This window comes from Falco cherrug, chromosome Z (assembly GCF_023634085.1).
Source record: "Falco cherrug isolate bFalChe1 chromosome Z, bFalChe1.pri, whole genome shotgun sequence".
NCBI classification, from domain to species: Eukaryota; Metazoa; Chordata; class Aves; order Falconiformes; family Falconidae; genus Falco; species Falco cherrug.
The window spans coordinates 23,934,084-23,960,889 of record NC_073720.1 but is presented as its reverse complement, the minus strand read 5'-3'; the positions used below and the strand labels follow the sequence as shown (position 1 = coordinate 23,960,889).

Genomic DNA, 26,806 nt, shown 5'->3' with positions numbered 1-26,806 from the left:
TTATGGCTTAACATGGGCCTGGGCACATTAGTTTAACGCTCTGATACTAATATCTACATTGTGATGAGAATATGGCAGTAAAGGTAATGGCTAGAGGTGTAATAACACTAATGAACAATTCCTAAAATACACATCCCTATCTGCCAAACCATACAACTAGGCAAGTGTTCAGCTCTGCACAACCTGCTGGTGGCACACAAAGGCTTGATTTTATTATATAGCAGGTCAGCATGTTCCACTATACTTCTATTCCAATTCCTTTATCCAGGCAAATATCCGTAGAAGCAGAGATACGTGAAGTGATTGTAGATGTAAGATGTATTTGTGAGATCATGAACAGAAAACAAGTTGATCCATGCTGAAAGAAAAATCTGAGCACCTTGACCATAAATACTGCTTTGAACAACATTCAAACTTAAAATTAATACAGTTTCCCTTGGATCTAAAGAGTTTGTAGACAATAAAAGCAGGTTACACACAGCTTATAAACATAATAGTTTGCTTATAATAAATTCCAAACACTTACTGGTTATCATGTATTTAATGTTGCAAGTTCTGTATAATTCAAACACGCTACTGTTAATTTTTTAACAGTACAGTAACCACACGATACCACAGAGTGCTATTTTCAAGTTGAGGAAAAATGTACTCATATTCATCAGAATATGCACCTAATTTTTATAACAGGTTCCATAAAGTAGTGTAAGGTACACCTAATATTTGCTCAGCAGCAGAACTCTCAAGCTGATGTTTACATTTTCATATTGACTATTAACAGATTAAAAGGATAAAGAAATTTATAAAAGGTACCAAGCTCTGTTACTAAGGCAAAACTCACCACTTCTGTGAATTCATTACTTCCCAAGTCCAGTCTCTCCAGCTGAGTCAGTCTGGACATGGTTCTGCACAGGAAGGGGATTAATAAGGAATTAGGTTTAAGAAAATACCAGTTACATCCAATATTCCTGTATTCAAACAAATATTTTAATCAGTATTAAGTAGTGATGCTGTTCTGTAACGGAATTACACCTAAATAAGGTCAAATTTTCATGTGCTGTTTAAACAGGCACATGCTAATGATCAGTCACACGGAAAGTACTCATCTACATCTACAAAGCAACTCATCTACACGTTAGTTTAGAACAACTAAAGACCACTAGAGTAATCTTTGAGTAACTCAGTGACATTACGCTTCTTTTGAGCACTTCCTTTTCACCTACAGTCACATTAAGTCTTCTCAGCAGCCAAAGACTGGTCAACTACCTGTTTTCCTCTCAAAGACAGACAGACCACTGCCTAATGATCACCTAAATCTGGGAAGACCACTGTTCAATCACAGAAACCAACAACACCTTTCTCCCCCCTCCAGGCTGCTGAAAAAGTGTCTTCCATAGGATATGGTGTCCTAATTATTTCTCTAGTCCTACAACAAATCAGATTCTTAAATTGGATTTTGTGACATATCAATATGCCTTAAGCCAACTTATGGCAAAGATTAAATCAATGACTGAAAGTAAAATCTGTTTTTTCAAGCTGTGTTTTGGCAACATTTTTCCTCTATTTAAGCTTACTTTGGGGACCCCACAGAGATTACCTACCACTGTACGAGGTGGTCTACGCAACCAGTACTCCAGTCAACGGCAGTACTACCTAAAAATACTTTCATAGGGGCTGCAAATCCCTCACATGGAATTATGTTCTATATTTATTTAGTATTAGATTTCCATAGAGCAATTAACAACATCTAAAACTTTGACACATAAACCTTATGTGTGTACATACTCCAAAATTCTGGAAAAACTAAATACAAGAGCTTCCAAATGGTAGTCTTTCGTATTACCAGAATATTTTTATGAACACTAGTATACTTAAACACCTTCATGAGCACAAGATGCTCTATGCAGCTATTCAAAGTTTCAGTTGTTCTTCAAATACACTGCTAGTAATTCCGAATATACAATTCAAAAATTACATTCTGTTGAAAAATGCCTTCTTTATTGATAATATGATTATTAATATTATTCATTAAATAATCTCCAAATATAATTACACTCAAATTCTGTCTATAGATTTGATTTTTATTACATTATAGTAAGTATGGGGGACAAACTACGAATTTAGCATAAGCAGGTAAAGACATGATCAAAACAAATGCAGAAGCCATTTTTTGCACTGCAAGATAGTATGTACAAGTTTTAGGGGAAAGCCTTTAACTCACATTCCCACTATATCAAAGAAGAAAAAGAAAAAGCTACTTCCAGAATAACCTGAGAAACATTTCCCCGTCATTTCTGGAAGCTAATGAACAAGATGATTATCAGTTAGCCAACTGCTAGAATTCATTTTCCAATTCTAACAAATTATTTAAGTCTTTCTGAAATACTGAGTAACCTGAATTTCTCAAAGCTCTTATGAGATCATGGCAATATAAATCTTGCTGTATGTTACTAAAAAATTTGCCCCAGTGCATCTCCCACAGCTGAATACTCAAAGGATCTAGTATATCATTCAGCAGCTTTCAAAACTTCATGGGCAACACCACACTGTACTCCTACCAATGGCTTCAATTTAAAAAGGTTTTACATTTCTTCCGTTTTCAAGCTATGTTAGCTAGAGTGTGGGTTACTAAAGAGCAGTCCAGAACCCCAACGATGACCTAAATTTCAGCTTCAATAAGTAGACTATGGGAGATCACAGCTAGGTAGAATTGATTTTGATTAGTTTCAATAATAAATTAAATAATAAAAATAATGAAGATAACATCAATAAGTTATTTGACAAAAATGGCTTATTTTAATATTTTTATAGTCCTTTCAAGAGTCTTTGAGACAGTGCCTTGATTTTTATTTGAACTGAATTTTCAGCTTAGAAAGAAACACAAATTTTAAGAATGAAGGAAAAGAAGAGGTAATACCTACAAAATGAAAAAAGCTCAAACTCATTTAAGTGAATTTTTGATGAGGCTGAATTGACACACATAGTTTTTACTGTGGTTTGAGATGAACAGAATTTGGTCTTTTAGTTCAACATGAACTCTTATTTTAATGGTAAAAAAACCCCAGTCTCCAGACCACTACATTCCAAGGTCCAAGTGATTTTCACCCCCTCTTCCTCCTGTACACCATTCAGCTCTGAGGCCAAAATGTTTACAGAGCTAGCACCAGATTCACAGAATCTAAGCAATAAAGCTCTTCTCCTCATTGCCAAGTTACACTAGATACACAAATTTCACTCCAACCCAACATCTAGGTGCTCCTTTCCCATCCTGCTAGTGCTACACCCTTAATGGTTCTAAGGCAACCCAAAGTTCCTATTTTTACTTTAATCTTTACTGTCTTACTAAAAATAAAGTAAAATAAAAATGCTGTTACAGTTTTTCATCAAGGGTCTTGGCATTACCATTTGGAACCAGAGTAAATATCTGAACATCTCTCTCAAGTATCTGCAAAATTAATGTTAGGCAACTCTGACCGTATAAAACAAAGTAACTTCACTGATTTGGGGCCCTTTTTTTTTTATCTTGTGAAATTTCTTTTAATCTGGCAAATGTACCCACAACTGTAAAGCATACACAAATGTGTCTGCAAGACCAGGGCCTCAAGTTATCTATCCGCACCACATCCCACATTCCCCTCTCCCTCCCACCCCCCACCTCATCCATAGCACGTTCAGCTACTCTACAACTAACATCTCTTGCTTTTCTGTATTGCATGTTGTCTAAAGGTATACTAACGAAGTTTCCAATAATGTTAAAGTAACAGGAAAATTCAATGCTAAAGAAAGAGGAATATAGGACTGAAAAGCAATATCACTGAGTTAGACCTATTTCTGTCTTTGCCATGGCACTGTGTAATCCTCTCCCACAAACTGAAAAATCTGTTTCATAATGCGTATTATTGAACTTGCTGTCAAATCCATCCAACACTAAGGGATCAGGTAGTCTAAAATATGCCTCAGATTCCAATGCTGTCAATAGTCAGTTTCACTAAGGTTAACACTACAGGTTACTTCAAGTAGCATAAAAATCAAGAGGTATGTGTGACAGCAAGATTGGGCCCTCAATCATTGTAATTACACTCTCAAATAACTTGCTTCTTTCTAAAGAGGTTACTCTTTTTATTGACAATTAGGCAACAGACAAGCTTAAAAAAAAGTAAATAATTTTTTTATATTTCCACTGGACCATTTTCCCAACTTACCTATCAGATAAATGCCTCTACAATAGTCATCATGGTTTTGCTTTCCTTTCAATAGAATTATTTTCACTGAGCTGTTTTGCATTATAATACTGCCTCTTTTGCAGTCTCTGGCTACGGACAAGCTCCAAGCAAAATGATGCATTTGGCACAAAGCAAAGCTGATTTAGTGTGTTGGCATTAATTACCCATTTTGCTTAACTGGCTTTCAAGTGCTTCATGATTTAGTGTTAAAAAAATATGTGCATGTTCAATTCAGCAGGTGGGCTAGCTGATTTTGTAGGAATTTAACCAAATACATTTCTCATTACAAATACAAAAGAATTCACTGTAAGTATGAAAATATTAAAAAGGTGGGACTGACAGGGAAACAAGAAAAGATAGTTGTATCCTATAGCAAAATTATTAGCATGTATTGCTACATCTTATTAGCTTCATAAAAACCCCTTTGGGTTTTCTACACTGTTTAAAGCTGTATATAGCATGTTCCTTTTCAAACACATACTTAGGTTTGGAAAACTGTAAGTTCAAATTCCACTTCAGCTTCTGTTCTAACATAATAGTTAAAACCAGGCCATGGATGCCTTTGTTGACCAGGTCCATGGCTGCATGATTGCATTGTCATGAAAGGCAGATTTACCTCTTGCATACTATGGACATCATAATGAACTTTTTCTCTCCAGTGTACATCATACATAACAATGTATGTTTCTAGTGTCTCACTGTAGCAAAATGCCTATTAAATGTTCTTAAATTAAAAAAATAAGTAGTCTCAATAGCTTTAATCTTCCTTAATTGAACTACAAGATCACCAGAAGAAATAATAAAGGTGGCAGCTTAGCATGTACTGTAGATCATTATGGAGGTTCTGCAGGGGATACCCTGATGACAGTGGCTGTTTAGTTTTCCAGCAAGGGTGAAACCCTGAAAACATGAAAGTTAACAACAACAACAACAACAAAAATTCCCAGCAACTTCAGCAGAAGTTGTATTTGGCTGAAGTGTATTACAGCATTTGTTTAAATGTCTCTTATCACTACAAGAGACCGCTGTAAACTATGCTTTTTAAAATATTGCATGTAATTCATGCTGTTAGTGTTAATTATGGCAATTAAGGTCAGGGTGATTTCATAAACAAAAGCTATATAAGTTTCATTATAGCTACTGTTCCTCAGTTGGTAGTAACTTAATTTGCAGAGCTACTACCCTAAATTACACGTTCTCTGATTCTTTTCCACTGAAAATCAATAATAGCATAAAGAACAAAGGAGGAGAGACAGTATCTGTATGATATGAATGAATAAAATGCTTTGGAAAAATTAAATTAATTCATTAAATTTTATAAATTAAAAACTTCAAATTCACAGTTTCTGATGCTACAGATTTCATTCCATATAGGAGCTCTGGCATTTTTGTACAACAGACCACAGCACAGCATCTAGGCACACAACAAGGCAATCCCAATCGAACATACCCCTTGACCATGTCTTAGGCATATTATTAGCTCCAGTCACTAAGAAAACCGGCTGTTGTACTTGAAGGGCTCGCAATTCACACTTCAGCCTACTGCATGCAAGTCTCTGCTAGCATATGAGCTGGACAGAGTGAATATTCAATTGTTAGCTCCTCCTCCATGAAAACATCTTACATCCACCAAAACCAGTACCTCTCTAACAGTTTCTGCTGCCAGAGGGGGACCCATTTTATGCTACCTTGCAACGAGTTCAGGACTTCACAGCTGCTTATTTATATCCCATCTTTGGGAACTCTGTTTCCCACTTCATGGACCTTTTATACCTCTGTTAACCCACTTAAGACCTCCAGGGTCCAAGTCAGAAAATTCAGTGCATTGCTCTAGCTCATAGAAACAGCAGGAACTGCATCATCATCAGCCTGGGCTTGTTTGATGAAATGAGCGAGAATTGCAAGGCAGGGTTTAGAAAGATGCTAGATTTTAAGAGAGGATCAGATTCGTGGTTAGAACAAATGCTGTAAGAATTTCCAGAACTATTTTACTATTACAGAAAACACATCTAAGGAATATGCTGCCACTATATTAAACAAGCCTATTGCGTTGTGAAATAGGTATGGCATAACAGATTCCATGCAGCACAGTAATGAGTTATTTTCTTCAGCCCTGAACTGTACTGAAGTTAAAAAAAAAAAAAGAGTCCAAGTCGTGTGAATTGCATTCCTTCAGTCATTCTGAATACACATTTCAAACTCCACACTTGATTTAGAAATAATCATCTTAATTACCAATCCTAAGCTTCAGACACACAGCCATCAGAACTGTACCCAGACAGGCATCTGGGTAGCCATATAATACTGTAAGCAAGAAGCATCAGACATCTCAGAAATCATCCTGAGGTGCCCACATGCTGACTGAAAAGCTCAACAGGTGGATCAGAAATCCACAGAGCTGTAAAGGGACAGAAGAAGTGAAAAAAAAAAAAAATATCTCTGCATATGCATATCTTTGAATAGGCAGACCAGGCAGTCTGAAAGGAGACACAATTTCACCTGTACGAAGCGAAAGTTTCTTGTGACAACTTAGTCCAGTTACTTACTTTTAAGCTGTGATCTACTTTTCAATAAGCACTACATTATTAGTATAACTACAGAAAAAATCCTCTCCAAAATAGTTTTATATAAATGTCATCTATACTTACTTTGGCAATATTTTTAACTGGTTTTCTCTAAGTTCCAATATCTGGAGTTTAGTTAATCTGTAACAAAAGCAAAAGAATTTATCACAAAATACTGTAATTTATAATCTGAACTTATTACATTGCTGAATCTCAAAGAAATCTACAAGTTTAAAATATTTTTTGTAAGAATACAAACATGTTTTGTGGAAAAATATGCATGTTATTTTAAATTCGTTTATTCATTGGTGTTTGGTTTTAGTAAAGCAGCAAACAAGCTCTTGCCTGCTTTTCTGTGCCTGTTTGAACACATTTGTTTTCCTTCCTCCCAAAGATTTTAAAGCACTTCATTGGATTCATTATGGGTACATGTTATCAACATATACAGAAATACACAGGAAGTAATAGAAGAAAAGTAGTATCAGTCCACACGAGCTACGATGCTGAATTTCTAATACTGGCAATGTATCAAACCATTTCATATAAAAAGCCTCATCACAGGAATACCTGTGGTCTTCCACATGGTAAAAACAACCTTTACATTCATCTTGTATTTCCTTCCATATTCTCTTTCTAGTCAGCTGCTTAATCCATTTTGATATTTCTGTTAGAAGGCAGTTTGACCTTTCTGTCAGGATATCCTTGGTTGCAAGACAGATAAATAACCTCTAAATCCCAAGCTCAACTGCTTGGCCAAGTTAAGTTCAAAGCAGTCTCGACATTCAAGCAATGTACCATCCCCAGTGGAATTTTCTGCATCAGGACAGCAGCACCAGGACTATCTCTTTGTTAAATGAAATGCAGAATACAGACACGATTGTAAAGGCAAGAGTTCTACACGTGACGCATGAACGGCCTTTACACAACACAAAATAGGGTTATTAAGCTCCCTGAATCAAAAAGGAGCTTAGTGACTGGTCTTTCCTGAAGGTGTTTAACTGAGTATGCTGTAAGGACAGAGACAAAAACCTTAATGGAAATTAAGTAGTAAGAACTAAAAGTAAAAACAGAAAGCTGAAAACAGTACTTATTTTTCCTCTAGACATTTGCTCATTTTTGGATGAATTTGAAACTAGCAATCTGCCACGCCTATGAATAGCCTAAGAATACAGCAGTCACCTTGGAACAGAGCAGAGGCCAACACAGCCCAGCACTGCAAGCAGCACTTGACATCTGGCAGCAGCTGCTGGAGGGGAACCCTCTCCCCCCCAGCTACTCAAAGAAAAACCAACACTCTAACAGTACTGAAAGAATACCCTTATAAAAAATCCAGTTCACAGCAATATCACTGCTGTCGATCTAGCGCACAACTTGCAAATGACTTCCTAGCCTTCTTACCCTACCTGCATCCTAAGATACCCGTCTGTGACAAAACAGAACTTGCTTGTTTAAGCACCTTCAGATTTGAATGGCCATTTTGGGCTTGGACTTCTGAACTCTAGAACAATCAAACACTGCATCAGGCTCCAGTTGGTATTTTGCTTTGAGAATAGTGAAAAGAGCTACGCCGTTTGTAGCTCAGTTGAATGCAGTAGAAGCAAATCTCCATTCATATGCTAAACTATATATATGCACACCCACACTGTTGATTTTAGCCAGAACTGACTGTACTGCACTTCTAAGAAGCTAATTCTGTGAAGTTAAAGACTGCCTTTGGTGATAGAAAGGTTCATAGCTTTGTGTGACCTTGTTTCACATTCTACTCTTTCTTCAGCTGACCCTGAGAAACTGGGAGATAAAAATACCAAATTTCTTACATGTAGAGCTACACAGGGGCCACTCTGGAAATATTTTCAACCTCTACTGGCTGGGGGATTTAGGCTGTTTCTAAACTAGTAACTTTACTGCAGTAATTGATGTGAAATACTGGACTGAAGCAGTTGTCACTTCTTCCATTATGACTGGAAGGGTTAATTCAAGCTTAATGTAAAAATACGTATCAGTCAGCCTAGCTGCTCTTTAAATTGCTGGTGTAAACACCCATGCTAAGCATCTCAACTGCTACAATGGAACAGAAAAACACATTTAATCTGGAGAAGAAATACAGAGAACTAGTCCACCCATACTAAAAAAAAAAACAGAAGTCACAGCGGCAGAAATATATGATTTCCTGTGCCATTCTATCACAAAGATCTATCAACACTCCTGTGGAAATATTTTATTTCTCAACTTGAAAAACCCGTACCCACAGAAATATTGACACATCACCTAAACACAACACTGTAACAGAGCATTATTCAACTTTAAGCGTATCTGGTGGAATAGTCTCAACAAAATTGTTGTTGCAGTATTGTTATTGAATGTCACCAACTCAGCTTGCTTTTAAAGTGTAGCCCAACTTTTAAATAAAATTTTTTTAAAAATATATCTCTTGCTAGGATAAGATCAATATTCTTCCTAAATCTGATTTCTTGAACTATACAATCTGTAAAAAATGTAAAAGAAATACATAGCAGGTATGCTTACAAACTTGCTGTTCAACAGCAGTCATCTTAGAAAACTAGAAATATTTCATAGAGAGATGCTCTTTATTTTTCACCCCCTTTGCAGTTTTGCTAGTGCAGAATTATTTGTTTTTAATTGTAACTAAAATGCAAAGGCAAAAGAACTAATATTCGTATCCTATAGCAGGCTGCATTTGCAAAAGTTTCAGCAAAATTGCAAATATGTAACTCAGTTAAGTCCCAAATTCAATTATCCTTGTACATTTATTTAAAAAATTATCCAAAAGTGGATACTACTAAAAATATCTACTACTGCAAATACTACTGGCAAGTTGTTGAGAAAGAAGATTAGAAGTAAATTAATTGCAACATCACAGCCTCTGGAAGCAATATCCCATCTTAGACGACATTCTCAGAATTTTTTGAATGCCATGGGTAAGATGTCATTCTATCTTATATAGATCTATATCTATATATATAGATATAAAAGTATAGAATATTTTTCTATAGAAGAGCAACACCTTGATTATCTTAAACACCTATCAGTAAATAACATCACCCTTTTAAAGCCCAGTCTAAAAATTAGCATGTAGTGAGCTTCAAGTTTAGAATGCTTTGCTTATGTGTTTTTTGATGGTGTTTTGCATTATGTATATTTAAATGTAAATATACGTGATGTATTTAGATACAACAGATGGTCTTCTTCAGTAAACATAAGCAATTCTCAAGACTTCTGTGCACATGCATAAAGGCTAACTCCAGGATCTGTGCCAATATTGATGCACTGATATAATTCAAATCAGAATTTGGGAGTGGAGAAAAAACCCTCATTTTCTCACCTCAGAATTCCAAAGAGACTGGCACATTTTGCCAAAAGTCTGGTGACTTTTTAATAAGCCTAACAGGCTGGGCTGGTACAACATCTTTGAAGGACACCAAGTATGTAACACTCAAAGATTGGATAATCTTGGCCTCAACAGCATGCAAAGCTTTAGCACAAATTTTGAAGGTGAGAACAATGCATGGAAGTAAACTTAATGAAATGCTGCATGGATATATTAAAAGTAGCCTGCATTACACAAGGTTTTCTTTGCTAAGCATCAGGCTTAATGTTACTGACAGAGGTGCGCAAAGACCCATTTTGGGACTATCCTCTTTAATGCTTTTTAACAGCAATCTTAAATGATAGGAAAAAAGTTTAAGTTGTTTAATGCCACAAAAGATAGTCACAGACAATACAAGGAATTATTAGGACACTGTAGGGGGAAAAAGACCTGTACAACCCTAAGGACTGAAAAAAAATAGACAAGTGTCAACACGCCATAGCACCAAGCCAAGCACTCATGATTTCTTTGTAGAGTCATCAACCATTTCTGAGCTGTCCAATGCATTAGTCGATCATGTGGGAAACAACACTTGGCGGCTGCCAAAAAGGGCTAGTAGAACACTAGAGCATAACCACAGACATTTACAAGAAGAAAACAAGAAAATAATCATGACACTGTACAAGCCATGAAGAGACTTCATTTGAAATCTAAATATAGCTATATATCATCATTCCCTGTCAAAAAGAAAATTAATTCAAACTGAAGCTCGTTCCAAGATATATTAATATAATCAGGCATAAAGGAAAACCTGCCATGCCAGAGGGAAAAAGAATTTTGTTTAGTCTAACAAACTAAAAAAAGAGATGTGAGAACACTGTAATAGCAGCAAGTGAGAGAATGGGGGACAACTCTCATGAGACATGATAGCAATTAAACTGTGGAACAAATCAATATGAACCGTCAGAAACTGAAACTACTTTTCTAACCTGAACTGCTGGAACAGAGACCCTGACACATGGAACACAAAAACCATGTCAGCTTTAACACAGCATTGGTTCTGGTTTTAAGAGACATTATAGCCTATAGTTGTCAGTAAGGCAGGCAACAAAACTCAAGTTACTTCATGTGTTCCCATGTAACAAAAAATAGCAGCTATAAGCCATACACAAAACAATTAATGCACCAAACTGTAAGAAGCTGAAGGCTTGTCCTTTATGGGAATAACCAACAATGCTCTAAATATTCCAAAAGATTCTACCAGAGCTTTTTTGTTTGTTTGTTTTTAAACTAAGTATTCCCATATTGCGAAGTACAAGTTAAAAGACCATCTGCACTAGCAAGTGTTTGCGGCAGGGGTCCTCGAACTACGGCCCGCGGGCTGGACATGGCCCCCCAGGGTCCTCAATCCAGCCCCCGGTGTTTACAGACCCCCCCCGCCGGGGGTTGGGGGGGGAAACCAAGCAGCCGCAGATGGCTGCCTGCCACTGCATCCGCGCCGGCCCCCTGGTTAAGCAGTTTGAGGACCCCTGGTTTATACCTAGTTGTAAAGTTCTGGAGTGGCAGAGCAGTCTCATTACTCACAGAAGCACTCAACGTCAAAGGGGTCTGAACCTTACTTCTAAATATTATACTAATTCACTGTTTTCTAGTTTATTTGATCTAAACACTAACTTCTTACAGAATAGTATTTATTCTGTGCAATACATCAGCAGGCAAACTCATATGAATATTCTGAATTAATTTTAACTACAGCTGATGAGAAAAGTCGTAACTTCAGTTTCATTCTCCTAGCTACAAGCTAGGATGCTGCAAGTCACTATATTTTAAAAACCAAGGCAGAATCCTTCATAGCTATTAAGATAAACACTACACTGGAGAACTGGCTTTCAAGCTGCCTTCAGTAACTGATTTATTCTTATGTTGTTAGTAATTAATGACTTCACCATTTCCGTAACCATTAAGCATTATAGAAGTAGATAGTGATTAAGAAAGAATTATAATTAGGCTTTCTAAAGCTATGTTATGTGTAAGATTAACTACTTGTAAGACCAACTGCGTCAACCTGAAGTCCTCAATTTCATCCGTAGTGCTTATCTTTTTACTAAGAAAATCTTGCCATTTCATTAGACTATTAAAAAGCAGAACAGAAAAATGTATAGGCAATCATGAAAATGCCAACAAGCAAAGACTACACATCTTCCAGATATTTCTTCTTCAACCTTAATGAGGTCTTTTGAAATGCAAACTTTGTGTACAAGAAGCAAGCACAATAATTAATGCTCCTGCATCATAAGCAGCTTTTTTGTTAGCTGAGTGTGTAACAGATCGGGTGCTTTTAATCGTTCATCAGGGAAGGACTAATAATTGGACAGAGAAGAACAGGCCAACAGCTCCCATCACAGATGACTAAAACTAATGGTCACTAAAGACTGCATCTTTGCTCATTCTTTCATTGTAAATCTCCTAATCTGCCAAAATTCTGCAGCACTGTATTTGGGGGCTTTTCTAATCTCTTATGAACTGTGCTGACCCTACTATAACCACACAGCTTAAGGCAACTGCTTTCACACAGCAATGTGCATGGTTAACTAACAGCCCAGAAAGAGAGGATTGCTGGACATGGGATGGGGCAGGAGAGTGACAATCTAGGAAGCCAGCATAAAATAAGAGTGATGAGCGGGAGGAAAAAGCAAAAACGGCTAAATCAGCATGATAAGGAAAACAGGATGAACTATCCTAATCTAGGACTCTTCCTTTTAAAAATATTATCCTTTCACTTTTGCTCCCAAGATTTAATCCTCTTAAAAGAGGTAAGGGTTTAGCATTTTTCTTGTATGTAAATTACTATGTGGAACAATCTTGCTTAGTCAGCACACTGTAAATATGCTAAGTCCTTCAGAAAGATTCCTAACAACAAGGCACTTGAGAATTACAGACATGCACGAAGGAGAGGACCGTCAGTGCATCCAGGAAAGGACTAGTGGCATTACAGACGCCATTATTTGCTTCACTCCAATTACTAAGTGACAAACCTGTACTTCAGAAAAACTAGTCTGCTGTACTTACCAGAACTACATTGTAAAAGAAGCAAATGTTTACATGAGTTATTTCTTGATATTTCATAATCATTCTGTCTGTCCTTCAAAAGCCCAGTTGAAAAATAGCGATAAAGATTCAGGGTTTTTTATTATAACAAATATGTGCCATATATCGATTGGTAATGTGCACTTCTTCCCTTCCTCCAGTTCATACTTTGCTTGAGAAGCAGCAGAAACTGCTCTGCGTGAATTTAAAACTAAACATACATACCAAGTTTCAAATTCAACTTACCTGCCAAAATTGGCTGGCAAAAACTCAAGAAAAGCATCATTCAGGTACAGCTGCGTTAGGTTTAACAGTTGGGAAAATCCATCTGGAAGCCTATACAGAAGTAAAATAACGTGGCGCTTGTTTCAATTGTAGTCAGTGCATTATATCATGTTTTCTTAAAGAACAGTATAGCATTTAAGTCCTACATATTGATAACATTAAGGTGGCACTAGAATTTCTACAAAGTTGTACTACATACTTGTTCTCTGTAACATTAGTTTCAGAATTATTTTTAAGTATGGAGAACAATATCTACAAGCAATAAAAATTACAAACAACAAATGTAGTCTTGCTAAGTATTTGTGATCTCCTGACACCTAACATGGAGGAGGTATTTATTAAGAGACAATAAATCAGATAAAAACCTATCCAACACGTTTTTTCCCCCAAAAGAGTTACAATGTACAAAGTTTGTATCTCTGGCAGTGCTACTTGGGGCAAATTTTGTCACTATAGAAGGTGACAGGGAAATATACAAGCTAAGCTTGAAAAACAATGGTACAGGCTTTAGCGTAAAATTAATTCTGTTATTAAGAAAAAAAACTTTTTTGCATCTTTACATTCACAGAGAAGTGATGAGCTTAAAGCTGAAAGCTACATGGTACAATGCAGAACTGCTCACATAGCCTATTAACTTGGGAAAAATACTATAATGACATAGCTATACTTTATCACAGTGCAATGAAATTAATGAAGATGCTTCTCAGGTAACTCTGTTCCTTGCCTTCAAAGGCTGGCACATGTCTGGGGCAAACCGGATCTCAGCAGTGTTTGCACAAAATATAAAACATCAAAAAAAATTTACAAACTTACTTTGAAATTGGATTTACGCTGGCCTCAACAACTGTCAAGACTTTACAGTTTTTTATATTTTCTGGAAACTCCTGTATGCCTGCAAGATACAGGGAGAAGTAGGGAAATAAGTCTTAAATTATTAGACTCCATCACAGGCATAAAAATGATACACATGAAAATTACTAGCCATAAAAACTTTAATTCATTTAGCAACCAGTGGGCTGTTTCTCTCATATTTAATTTCAGATACAGCTCTCAATTCCTAAAGCATTTCATACTGCAGCTTAGCAGGCAGCTCACCAAGCAGCGTAACAGAGACACAGTAAACGAACAATTTCCACTTACATTCCACATTTCACTTTACATTACCAAATATTAAAGTACCTGTACTTTGCAACGTACTTAAGATCAGGCCCTCAGTCACATTCATACACATGGTAGAACAAAGTTTCCAACAGGATCAGTTTGTCAGATGTGTGGCTTTTATGACATCCAGGCAAAATGGTTAGCCTTCAAATCTTGAAGTATGTTTACAGCATTCATGGTTCTGAACAGATATCCCAAAACGTGACACATGTTTGCTGTTAGCTTCAGATTATTTGTAGAGAAGGACAAAACTGCTGCAGACACACTCATGTCTGAAAACTGTAAAAATAATGAGCCTCCTCTTTTTACAAGATGGACTCCAGAAACACCAGAGTATATTTCCAACCCACGTATCTGCCAAATTCATATTTGTCAGAAACTGATAAAACAGGCCTTGGAAAAAAAAAAAAAAAAAAAAAAAAAAAGACAGGTATCCACTACATCAACAGGAAAATAGTAGTGAATCATTCTACTGCCCAAGACTTTCTCCTCAGTCTTTACTACACCATAAAACCAAATAAAACCACAGTTATCACAACTGCAGTTGCATTTGCAATGTATCACTACATTCTTTTTATAGCCCGGGACAGGTGTTTTTTTTTTAAATAAACTTGTCCCAAGTATAGCAATGATTCATACTGCAATCCTTCTACTTGGATTAAAAACACATTATTTTTTCAAGAAAAATTCATATGCTAGTAAAATAAAGTTAGTTTAAAAGAACTGGGTTTTTTTCAGGTAACAGAAATCTCAGCTCTTTGTCTTTTAATTAATGCATGTAATTGTGTCTGCTTCTAGAGTGCTTTATCAGGTGTGTGGAGACAGCAGCCTGAACCCAGGGAATAATGTTCCATTCAAAAAACGAACCATTAAGAAGGAACTGTACTTTGTGGATGCTTGCTTTTAGGCTAGTGAAAGTCTGAAATTTCACGCTGCTCCAAGCAACATAACTCTCTTACAGTTCAGCTGCAGAGGGAAAGACAAGGACAGTATGCCTTCTCATTCAGATTGGCAGGTGGTACTTGGTTATGTCTCTCCATATATCTGTTCTGAGAATACTGGAGCAGAAACGAAGCAGAAAATACATGGCAGAGCATCAACTGCTAAGTCATGTTTTTACTTACATAAGAAATCACAAAATTTCTGATGCTAGCTTAGAGTTTGTTTTTTTCTATGTTTGTGTAGTAACAAGATTGAACCAGTGTATTAGGACTTAAGAGATGGCAGTATCACCTGACAAGGAAAGCAGTCACAAAACACATACTTTCACATCAAGTTAACCGGTGATGTTGAGTGGCCAAGTCACCATGCTGATTGTTCCACAAATTCAACTTAAGTACAAACACCATTTCTGTCAAAGTAGACTTTTAGGTCTTTCTTGAAAGGAACTTGTCATACTAAATGGTTTAAACTGTTTCTTTTAACTCATACCATGAGTTCTACTCTGTTACAGAGAGGTGAAAGGCAAGAAAAGCACACTAAGCCACAAAGTTAAACCAGGTGTTTAAATACCTCTGGAGTATCATGGATCCTTTTGGGAAATACCTTGTTGAACTCCAGAACAATAACATACAGAAGCAGAGGGGACCAGGAAGAATTGAACCATCAACTGTAATACAGACAAAGATTTCTGACACTTCTGGTTTACTGTGTGTGTTCATGTATATGCACACATGTAAATAAAAATATACCATTACGTATATATGGCTTCAGCCATGTGAAGTTTACTGGGGTGGTGAATGGACTCGAAGCAGAAAATGACAGCAGGGCATACTGATTGAATTCACTTTATCATTCCCACAGTTAAAAAATAAAACTAAAAAGGTAATACATAATGTAACAAAGCTTTATTTCTGGAAAGCAGCAGTGGTATTTTCAAGTACAAAGATAGGTTTAAAGAAAGATTAGAAAACTATCATAGAAAGACTATAAATATATTGCTGTCATATAATCTTTGTATTAAGAGAAACACACTTCCAAAAAATGTAAATACACATGTTCTTCCAGTTGTAGCAAGAAACCTCTTCCAACAAACAAGAATGTCCAAACATACAGATGGAAAGTATCTAACATGACACAGTATCCTAGGCCATGGCAGACAAACAAATACCTAACACATAAGAGGCCCATACAGATGAAGTTATGGATGACTTGCATGAAGTGATCTACTGTCTAAAAACCACATCAGGACCTCTTTACTCTGATGATACAGCTTTACCTTCTTAAAACATGTGTTTGCATTAACCAGAGTAAACCACCACTAAGCTCTTCCTTCAAGGCAGAATTATGTTTCAGACTCACTCTGTGCCATTAGTGTTGCTGTTTGAATCACACAGATTCCCTAAACTTAGTTTTTCTGAAAGATGGTCACACTACTGGCCTTGGCTTGGTCCTCGGATGAAAGACTGCTCTGGTTCAACATATTAAACCTCATGTTTTTAATATTACTATTAGTTTCCACTGCCTGTGTCAAGAATTCACTGAAGCACAGAAGACTTAAATCTATGATAACTACCTAGAAAACAAAACACACAGCACATCTGCTAGAGAAGAGAATGTCAATGTAAACTTACTCTCCCAAGAACAGCCAAATAAAATATTAGCTATCCAAATACAGGCATGTTAGATCAGCATGCTTTTGTACATAATCCGAGGGCTCTACAGTAGTCTCCTGCTTAACTATGCCTTGGGCAACAACAGAAATTCAACTGATAGGAGAAAACTAACAGTGAAGGAGCCCCTGAAATTAATTTTGCTGAGAGCCAGTACCGTTATGGTACACACCATCTTTATCAGCCTCACTCAACACTTTAGTATGGGTAAATGGTAGCCATCATACAAAAGAGCAGTAAATTGGGAATGACTGCGTGAAATATACCTCATGCTTGTAGTACACATTCAGAAGACAGAAAAAAACTAGGAGACTGCTCCCCTCTACCATGTGATAGGAAGCTGCTTACTAACTGTCTATATAACCACATTCACTCGCTTTTCCTCAGCTATACTCCTCTCCTGCATGCTAGAAACATGCAGTTACTGTTGGGTTAGTATTCTTCCAGTTGTCCCATCAAGAAAGCAAATTCAAAAAGCAAGTAAGAAACAAGAATAAGAAGGCAGAGAAACACCAGGAAAAGATACGAGAGAAGGATAAAGGACTGTAAAGAACACTTTTTAAGAGGATCTGTTTCTTTGCTTTCTACCTATTATTAGTGTCCTGAATCTTCTTCCCCATTAAGGAAGATCAGCAAACCTCGAGGGTCTCCATGATAACATCCTTCCACACTCCTTTTGTAACACTGTGCTAATTAATCCATTTGATAGCTAACCCCACCCTCCATGAGCGTCTGATCAAATGTGCACTGCAAGTGAGACATTGCTTTCTAAATCTCATTTTTCTTCTGAATTTTTTACTGCTTCCTTTATACACTGATAGCAAAAGATTATAGAAGACACTGGAACAGATTACTTGGGGGTTACCTAGTCTGTTGCAGCCTTATCCCACTTTCCTTGAAAAGCATCAAATGGACAGGTTTTTTCTCCCAATGCTTCATATTTACATGATAACCACTTGTCATCCCCAACCCATTTCAGTGCTGTTAACTGATTTACAGATGACACTTACTGTTCTCCAAAAACACACAAACCATTGCACTTGTGGACTATGACCATTTGCAGAGCACAACAGGAGAAGATACAGTTTGTTGGTAATCTTTAATTCTAACCACCAGACCCAAACTGAATTGAGAGCAAAGTTCTTCTGGTAGTGTAGTTTTCCACAGAAGTGAGATTTACATAACAGCTTTTAGTATTTAATTCTGTGTTCCTTCCTCCTTGTTTTCCCAAAGTTCAGGCACTTTTAAACTCACTGGCCAGTTTCTACTAGAACCAACACTTATTGGAAAAGAAAGGAAAAAAAAAAAAAAAAAAGAGAGAGAGAGAGAGGGCAGGCAGGACTGGAAGATTGTTAAGAAAAATTTGGCAGTAAGGTAATGAAAAGGAATATAAGTAATATAAAATTCTTGTCTGGACTAAGCCAAAAGCAGAAAGCACTCATCATTCAGAACTCTACTTTGCAAAAACTCACCAGCTTTACCAGCCTAACCTAGAAAGCGGTGTTTAAACACAGTCCAAGTCCAACTGTGGCACATGCCCAAAGGGCATACCAAAAAGGTCATATAGGCATTTTGGGTCAATGGCCACAAATCTGAAGGTAATCAGCTTCAGTTCTGGATCACATAACATGGCTGATATATATATGGAATTTTGCCTCATCTCCAACTCCCCAGAGAGCAATGATTGTTTTGGCACAGCTTGTCAGAGCAAATGTGCACAAATGTCCCTCTGTTTAGACTGGATTAAGGCAACTGTAAGTATAACTGGGGTCCTACTTACCATGTTGAGTTCCACTCAACTCCTCCCATACATAACATAATCCTTTCCTATCACCAGGGTCAGCACAACTTGCTGAGCAGAACAGAAAACTAGGCTGACTTTCTCTCTCTATATTGGATAGCACTTTTTCACTCAGAAATACTGGAAGTTCTGGATTTACAGAAAATTGTGCAGATCACACCTGCTGCTGTCAGAATCCTTCACTGCAGTGGATCCCAGAGCTGAAATGCCCATATGCTCCTGTTCCAGCCCCACTGCAGATGGGGGCTTGCTCTGCTCTCTGTACTCCAGTCATGTGGTTATATTTTTCTTCACAATCAAATGCTTAAATTAAACTAATATGCTCAGGCTTCAGTTACTGAAATGATTACTGCTACATGACAGTAGCAGTGCCTCCAAATCAAGTTCCACCTCTTCTCATACAGAAATGTTTTAAATGGGGCGGGGGGGTTGGGGGGAAGACTATTGGTTCAATTCCTTTCAGTTCCTAAAAAGCATAGAAAAATCACTAATGCATACACAAGGACCTGTGGAAGCCCTACGGGTGATGTTCCCAAAGGAATGAGTTTGTTTACAGCTAGATCTCTCAGTTTGTGGGAAATGTGAGAAAAAAAAATTCTCTCCAAACAGGCAAACCAAAAAGCCCTTGCAAAGTAATCGAAAGTACAGCCCACTGCGCTCCCATCCCACTCTGGACCCTTACAAGTACAGAAGACAGAGGCAAATATTATAGGCTCAGTTTGCATGAATACGAATGCAATATTAATTCTGTACGCTCTTCTCTCATTCATCCTGGTCTCAACTTCTGGACAAGCAGCTATTAAGACCTGCCAGAAAGCAGCTCCACTGTCACAAAAAGCGTACCTTTAGTTTATTGTTCCACTCAGGCCTCTGCTACAACTGTCCTTCCAGCCAATACAGATCAAACTTGCCAATCAAAATATTTTCACAACTCAAGAATATACACCATAACTCTCCCAAAGATTACGTAAAATTTGTTTGCAAAAACTGAAATTTCAAGCTGAAAGCTTAAACTATCAGTTACAGTCTGTATTCTTACATATTTATATAATTTGTTTTAATTTGGGATTTCTGCATACCTTCTGAATTAAAAGCAGCACTTTTCATTATTCGAAGCAGAGTGTTAGAGCCCAGTCAATTCACTGCACAACGCTAACCTATCCATCCTTCCTTTTGAACGTTCATTCCTCTTTCGAACATTCTTAGAGGATCCCTTGCCGCAGCTGACTTCAGATTAACCAGGATCTCAGGTTTCCAAGGCCAGGCCTGCTGTAACACCTGCCTGCTCAGAGCTGAAGTTGCAGCTCAGCACAAGGTTAGCATCCGTGTACCTGTGCATAAGGTGGTACTCAGCACTCTAGTTGTTGCCAAGCAGCTTAGAAGCCTCTGGCTTATTTAGTGAAAACCTATCCCAAAAAACCCCATCATTTCAAGAAAAAGGAGGAACCATTGCAAATATACATTAGTCTATCTCTGCAAACAGACATCCCAAAGCTTTTGAAATCTCCTATATGTCACATCAGTTGCCCTGCACTCCCAGCATCAGAACTGTAAAATTCTTTGCAGCTTGGTTCTCCTTGTATACGAGCTTTACAGAAGCCTTGCTAAAAGCAAAAATATATAAGCTTGGAGACCTATGGAAGAGACCTACACTTCTCAGGAAGTAAAACTCAAAAAATCAATCTGTAATAGATTTAACCTTTCATCATTAAACTTATTACAGATTTAATAAAACACCAATTTAAACACAGTTATATAAGCTTTTCATTCTCCACTCTCTCCGCTTTGTTTATGCAGAAAAGTTCACTTCTGAGAAAAACTTTTATCAAGGAAATTACTAATCTAAAAGTCATACAAAATCATGACAAAATTCTGAAAAGAAACTCCATTGGATTTCTTGATTTTTCATTGAAGTGATTTTGCTTGACATATATCTACCTATAGTTTAGTAAGCTGATTCACCTCTCCATCTTAATTTTACAAAGTCCTTTCCTCCAGTTCTACACACTCTGAAAGTTTTAAGGTTTCCTTTCCCATTTGTCCTCACCTTTAACAACTGTCACTTGCAGGGTTGTATGCTACGACTGTGCTGGGGGGGTGTGTGTGTGTGTGTGTGTGTCTTTCTTAAGTTTACACAATGAAAAACTGAAGTTGAATGTATGTTTGGTGGTTCATTGTAAGGGGAAGTAGATAACATCTGTACAGTCCACATAATAATTAATGCAAAAATGTCAGTCAAGCTACCAATCCAACAGGAACACATGTTTAACAGTGCTTTCATTTTTAAAAAACGAAAAAGAAAAAACCCAGCCACATTAAATACTTCCATAGGGAGATTTTTAAGCTTTTCTAGTGAGTTTTAAAGAAAAATGTACTCTTATTGGTTGTGATAACTATTATAATATAATTAGATTTCCAATAAAATACAATATTGGCAATGTATTTGCTGCTCATTTTGTTAATGAAGTGGGTACTTAACTACATACATTTATATAGTAACAAAATATTCACAATTAAGACAAAAGGCTCTTTGGCAGAGTGAGTGTCCACATGTGGAAAAAGCAGCAGCATTAAGATGTAAACTGCTTTTTTATAGCTTTGAACCCGTTATAAGTCTGAGTCAAGTTTAGTAGTTCCAAAATTTTGGTTTAAGACCGCTTGTGAAATTCAAAATTTTAAGTTTTTAATCTGAAAGCTACGAACTCACACCAGTTCTGTGAGGTCCAGACAGTAATGAATCCTATTCTACACTGTATGTCAGCCTCTTGATCTGTTTAAATGGATGATGCCTCCCCATCACTTTTGCCAATAACAACTTGAACAGCAAAATTACCAGAGCTAATACAGGCAGTGCAAACAAGAAAATTGTTTAGTGGTTTTTTTGTGGGTTTTGGGGTTTTATTCCTTTTATACACCATGTACTGGCACAGCCAGGATACCCCAGCAAGCCCACTAGACTCTTCCAATCATTCATCCTCAAACTGTTTGGGAGAACTTAATTTTTAGAGTAAGGTATCTCTAGGATTGCTCTAGCCACGATCCTTATGTGATGTAAAAGAGAAGGAGTGTGCGCAGCAAGACAGGTTCCTAAATGCCTTTTCTCTGGAAAAAACAAGATAGCCAATAATGTTGTTTCTTGAAGACATGCCTGACACACTAATTTACATAAACATTCCAGGGCAGGGTAAAATTAAAAAATGTGGAACATTAAGAAGGTTATGGGTAGCAGTTCTGTTCATAACACTGTCTTGGACAATTACCAAGGCTCAGGTGGTTTTCAACTGTATCTAATTCATGGCTAGAATGTTGTCAAGCCCCCAGAGTAACCTAAAATCAAAGCATAACATAAACAGGTAAAGCTGCTTGGTTTTTTTCCCCCCATCCCCTACCACCCTGAGCTGCAAATTCAGTGTCATCTGTCCAGTCATTTTTGGTTAATACATGATGACTGTTACTCAAAGAACATCCCTTTACAAAAATGAAGGTACATTCTGCCTTTACCTGCAAAACCACATCTAAAAAAACCCCATAATTATTTCTACAGTGCCTTTTCTGTGTTACAAAGACTTCTTTGGGTGCAGGAAGAGATTTGTATTTAACTTATTTCAGAATTTGAGATATGTACACTCAAATTCCACATTCAAGACCTTAACTGCATTGAAATTTTCACTCTGTTCCCATCCTCTTCAACACAGAGATTGTTCTGTTCTGCAGAGACAGAACCTATTTGGTACCTTTACTAACAGAGACAATGTATTTAAGCAAAAACACTTGACTAGAGAATGCCAAATAGAATAGATGCCAACATTCAGGATAAATTTATGACCTCTATATGATGGTAATTTATAGTAAACCTACATGCTCAGCAGTCAAGTCAGCAGCAGTTAAATTCTCTTCTATTTCACTATCATAGATGATATAAGACCCTGCTCCCATTTGCCCTGTCCTCCTCAAGTACAAGCAGAGAGATAGCAAATTTACAGCAAGTTATTTTTATAGTCAAGATCTTTCTCTCTTGCTTCTCCCTGCAGAAAGTAAAATTTGGATCCACCTTCCCCTATTAACTACAAATAATTCTCTATTCCTTGAAAAACCATATTCCTAAATGCACCAGAGGGACAACAGAAGACTAGATACACTCCTGAAATCCCACTGTCCCAACTCCCCAACTTCTGGCACACAGTTTACTAAAGCTAGTTTGCCAAATCAGCAGATGATTTTAGAACACTGAAGAAAACATATTTGATCTACATTTGCATCTGTTAACAAAATAATTTAAAGTTATTTAAAATAACTCTAAAGGCCCATATGCCTGGAGGCATGTGTGTGTGTTTGTTTTCTTGGGCTTAGTTTGTGCATTTTTCCATGAAGATCCCTTGCAATGTAGACTAAAAAACTGACACATTTCAATTCACTGTTAACACCACAGTGAAAGAGAACCACTCCTTAACATCTAAGAGACTACTACTACTAAGATACCCTTATTTCCAAAACACCATTTCTTTTGTTCTTGCTAGTTATTTGTCTAATCTCGATATTTAATTCTCCAAAAGCCTGAATTATACAGAACTTAAAATTTCAATCTTTTTCCTCTCACAAGTACTCTCATAGTTTCCCACTATGATAACTCCACAGGCACAAGCGATTCCAAGCCCACTTCCCAGGCTTCAGGAAAGCCTGACTTCTCTGGCAGTCACCTCATCACAGCTCTGGCCGTTCAAATCACTTGAACTTGTAAAGCTAACCCTTCTGTCCATTTATCTACACGTGTCATCATACACTCACTGTACGTGAATGCTTTCCTGTTCTTCAAAGAATAGGTAAAAATATTTCCGTGATAGCCTTCCACATTGTTCTAGATGCAGGTTAAGACTGGCATCCTGGAGCCAGAGGAAATAAATTATCATCCCCTAAAGGTTAATAGACATTGACAGAGACAGATTTAGGGGTGAAGAGTGGTGGTGTGGATTTTTTTGGTGGGTGGGGTTTTTTTTTTTCCTTTACAACTGTCAATACATAAATAATTTGGCCATAGAGGATTAAAAATTTTAAATTTTCCTTCAGCTTCATAAATTAAACACTCATATTTCTAGGTAGGTCTCACATCCTGTATGCTACAACTTCTCTTTAAGGTGTAACCCAGCAGGACCGGGAGAAAAGGTCATCTCTTGATGCTTTCTACAGAGCAGGATGTAATTTCCAGTATAGAAATGCAGTTTATTTATTGTACCGTTTATTCAAGTACCATTTCATCTTTGTGACTAGGACAGCATCAAGCTTCAGGTAAAAGTTACAAAGCTCAAGCATACCTGGAAAGAAGCATTGGAATACCTTTGATATTAAAGATTCATAATAACCTTGGGAATCAGGCTACAATGCCATAAAAGGACAACTGATGTAGCCACACCAAAAAAAAATTTCAGAATTTATTGCCTACTGCCAAGACTAAAGTTAGAGTTAAAACTAATTCTATTCCATGCTTGCTGCACATACAGCAGCAGTTTGATATTTTAGGCTAAGTCTATTCCATGACCTCTTCAGCAGTCACAAAGAATATATTCCAAACCAAACGCTTCTACAAAGGCTTCTGTATGCTCCATAATACACAACCATTAAAGGCTTGTACTCCGTATCTCAGTACATGCCTTGAAACGTACATCACTTCATGCAAAGATTAGATATATTGACAGAGGAGTCAAGTGAAGACTCCTAAATAAAAACCCCATGCTGTCTGGCTCAAGAAGGTCCAATAACAAAAGGCACTGGACACTGGCAACATACAGGGAAACACGTGCGCCTCCTGACTTCCCGTATACTAAGTCTTCCCGAGGCGTCTGCATTTGGTCACCGTTGGAGACAGGACACTAGACTAGATTAATTCTTATTCTCATTAAATATTTGTAAACATTCATAAGTATCTGCATTTGCACATCTGCCGTGTCTCTGTTACACAGTTTTATGTACTGTATGTTTGAAATGAGACACACTTAAATCTGAAATTGAAAAGGCTAGATATTTTACAAGCTATTAAAACATCGCAAAGATTGCTTTCTTGGACTAACATATTTTATGTAACAAATCTGCTACCTTGAAGAATTTCTGCAGTTTTGACCTTTCATCTAAACATCAAATATTATGCATACACATATATATGTATATGGTTCTACTTGGAAAGCTGGATGCTCTCCTGTGCAACAGGTCTCCGTGAGCCAGACTCCACAATTCCTGAGGTAACTTGAACACATTTTAAAAGTGAAGCTACATTCTTCTTTTTTTTTTTTTTAATCAGCTCTTTAGAAAACTAAAAGCCTCTTTGGTCAATGCATTCAATTATGCTTATGCCACAAACAAGTCAACTATCTTACATGAAAATCCTAACATATTTGATGTATGTTGGTATTTGAAAACTAAAGTGTAACTACGTACCCTTCTAAAACGCAGCCTCTAAAACTAAATGCATATTTGATCTAAAGGCATCTGCACTCCATGATTTAGATACATCCATGCCAGAAGAAAACACCATATATCTATACTACAAGAAAAATACAGGAACTTCCACCTTCATTTGCCATAAGCACAGGAATGTGAAAAGCACAATCAGTTATTTTAGAACTTGGTATCTCTCATCATCCTGCACTGATTGGTGATTAATCTCCAGTAATTTTCTTTTTATTTTATTAAGGGAAAGCAAACCCTGTGCTTCCCGCAAAATCCACTGCTTCAACACTGTATTCTTTCAATATCTAACAAAGCAAAAGGAAGAATCAGAGATTTTGATCGGTTTTGCTAGTCTGGAAAACTAGCAAAACCCTTCCTATTTGCTCTATTATAGACATACATCGTAACAATTGTGGGCAGTGGGAAACTTAGCAGTGAATTCTTACCAAGAGAAAAACAAGCACAAGGGAAGAGAATAGACTCGCAGTTATCAAGAGAAAAATGTTCCATGGTTGCAACAGCAGACAGGGAAACAGAAAGGGAAAAGCACTTAAGCCAACAAACTGAAGTCTCAAATAATACCAAATTTACTATCGAATAAACGGCACTATTTCTTGACTCGCCCAACAGGGACAAACAGCGACTGTGATTTGTTTTTTTGAATTTTACAGAGCTTTCAGTAATAGCTGGAGACAAGATGTCCCAAGTAAACAAGAGTGTGACCTAAGTAGTATTTTTGGTGTGCAACAGTAGGCAGAGAAGCTATCCAAACTGTGATAAGATCGAGAACAGGCACATGAGAATAGTTAACTAAGCTCGTGCCCTGTCATTTCTCTAAAGGTGTTAAAACAAAACAGAACAACCTCTAGAAAACAGAGCTTTAAAAACACCAGTTTACTTGGCTAGCACATCGTTCAGCTATTGCCTCATTAAATTCCCTATAAGCCTCAGAGCAACAAGTGCTCTTTCAGCAGCTCTCCGAAGGCTTAGCTAAAGGTTATGTCATTTTGAACATTCAAGTAACTCTCTAGCTGGTAAGTGACCAGCTGCCTGCTGAGGTACATAAGCTAAGGAATTTGCCAGTACTAGAACTCAAATGCCCTTTTGCTGCCTTTAGGTCTTCTGCATTGAGAACTTGTGTTGGAAACAGTTAATCCTTTCAACGGTTCAGCCTAGAACAAAAAGATGATTCTTTCTCTGTTGTTTGTCACTATGAAGTTTAAGGCCAGCGTTTTTTTAAGAAAGACTATTAATCCACTTGTACCAGGAACACAGCAGTGACAATCAGGTCAATTTATCACACTCAATGC

At 37.1% G+C, this 26,806-nt stretch overlaps 1 protein-coding gene across 11 annotated transcripts in view; it reads right to left on the bottom strand.

Moving 5' to 3' along the window:
- ERBIN (erbb2 interacting protein) overlaps window positions 1–26,806 on the bottom strand; it is a 122,769-nt gene that overhangs the window by 35,794 nt on the left and 60,169 nt on the right. For all 11 annotated transcript variants that reach the window (XM_055699053.1, XM_055699050.1, XM_055699049.1 and 8 more), the window contains 4 exons: window positions 14,298–14,376; window positions 13,446–13,535; window positions 6,869–6,925; window positions 839–902 (listed from right to left, as the gene is read on the bottom strand). In XM_055699053.1, coding sequence (XP_055555028.1) covers window positions 839–902; window positions 6,869–6,925; window positions 13,446–13,535; window positions 14,298–14,376 — 290 coding nt within the window. The remainder of the gene's footprint in view (window positions 1–838; window positions 903–6,868; window positions 6,926–13,445; window positions 13,536–14,297; window positions 14,377–26,806) is intronic.